The sequence below is a fragment of the Aplysia californica genome, unplaced genomic scaffold, assembly GCF_000002075.1.
Source record: "Aplysia californica isolate F4 #8 unplaced genomic scaffold, AplCal3.0 scaffold00918, whole genome shotgun sequence".
NCBI lineage: Eukaryota > Metazoa > Mollusca > Gastropoda > Aplysiida > Aplysiidae > Aplysia > Aplysia californica.
Genome location: NW_004798188.1, coordinates 4,084 through 5,579, shown reverse-complemented (window position 1 = coordinate 5,579; position 1,496 = coordinate 4,084). Strand labels below are relative to the sequence as shown.

Here is a 1,496-nt window from a genome sequence, read left to right as displayed (position 1 = left end):
CACCCTGGTGTGGACATGAGTCCGTGACCTCTCGCAGGCCGATATAATCACCTTGGCCCTTGGTGGCTTACCGCATGTGGTTGGGAACGAATAATACTAATGTAAAAACATTTTTCGCCTCTCCAGTAATAAAAAAGGGCTCACTACCGACGCTACTGAGCAGGATGTGAGACCGGCCGCCGGTCGGACCATTCGTTGTTTGCCCACTTAACGATGGCAGACCTCTCACTCTCTGCCTGCACGCAATAAATTATGGTTCAAGGAACAGAGAGCATGTATAAACGTAACGAGACACAAGCATGAGACAATAAAATATAATAATCTTGTTAACTAGTTTGATAATTAAACAATCCAAGCTCTTTTCTTCACTTTCATATTTTTTCTTTTATTCTTTTTTTTTCTTTTTTGCTTGACTCGTCTTTCCCCTTCTTCTTGAACATCTGGAGTTTGGAGTTTTAAAAAAAGAGCCAGAGAGACAAATGAAATTCTCCGGGCCAGACACGATCCAAAAGAGCCAAATTTCTGGGATTTAGCTCCCAATTGACAACCCTGACTGTGACTATTCGGACACGAACTGTGACGAACATGATGCTGTGGAGCATTCACCCTGAACCCCCCGTCCCCAGGGTCATGCCCACTAACCTCTGCCCTGATCCCTCTCGGGTCATTTTCAAATCAAACGAGGGGGTGAGAATAGCGATACATGGGTTAATATAACCACTTCCTCTGAATTAGGTTTGAACGTTTCTTGAAAAACTATTGATAAACAACAGTATTAGTTGCCGCAATTATGTATAATCTACACAAAAATAGAACCGTTTGACCCCCCCCCCCAAAAAAAAGAAAGAAAAGAAGTGCGTTTGTGTGAGGGATTGAAAATGAAAATGTTTTAAAATTTTCGTGTTGTAGACAAGTCTGGAAACTTACCTATGCACTCTGGTTTGTCCACGTCCCAGTCCCCATACTCTGTGCAGTAGAGTGAGTCGTGACCCACCAGCTCATAGCCAGCGTTACATCGGAAGCGAATGCGTTTGTCGTAGCTGAAATCCCGGCCCTCGATGTAACCATTACGAATGGACCCCGGATGGCCACAGCTGATGGCTATGTCACAAGAGGGAAAAAAATACCCATAAACATTTTGTTGTAGGCTAATAGTCTTTATTTTATACAACGTGTAGAGAAAATTTGTGTTGAAAGGGGGGGGGGGTCAAAAGGAATAAAGGGTATGGGATTAATCTTGTGATATAGTGATTGCTTGAAAGAAGATGATACTGTACGCATGAACGTACATTGTGCTTGTGTGTGTCTTTGTGTGTGTGTTTGCGGGTGTGAAAGTGTGGGTGCTTGAGTATGTGTGCGTGTGTGTGTTTGTGTGTGTGTGTGCACGCGCGCTCGCTGGCGCCCGTGTGTGTGTTTGTGTGTATGTGTGTGTCTGTGTATGTGTGTGTGATAGTGAAAGAGAGAGAGAGAGAGAGAGAGAGAGAGAGAGAGAGAGA

At 44.1% G+C, this 1,496-nt stretch overlaps 1 protein-coding gene across 1 annotated transcript in view; it reads right to left on the bottom strand.

The window, feature by feature from the left end:
* Nucleotides 1-1,496, bottom strand: part of LOC101854212 (sushi, von Willebrand factor type A, EGF and pentraxin domain-containing protein 1) — a gene marked incomplete at both ends in the record, with an annotated part of 9,716 nt that overhangs the window by 5,038 nt on the left and 3,182 nt on the right. Inside the window, 1 exon segment of the mRNA XM_013089287.1 lies at nucleotides 928-1,101. Within this exon segment, the coding sequence (XP_012944741.1) occupies nucleotides 928-1,101 (174 nt within the window).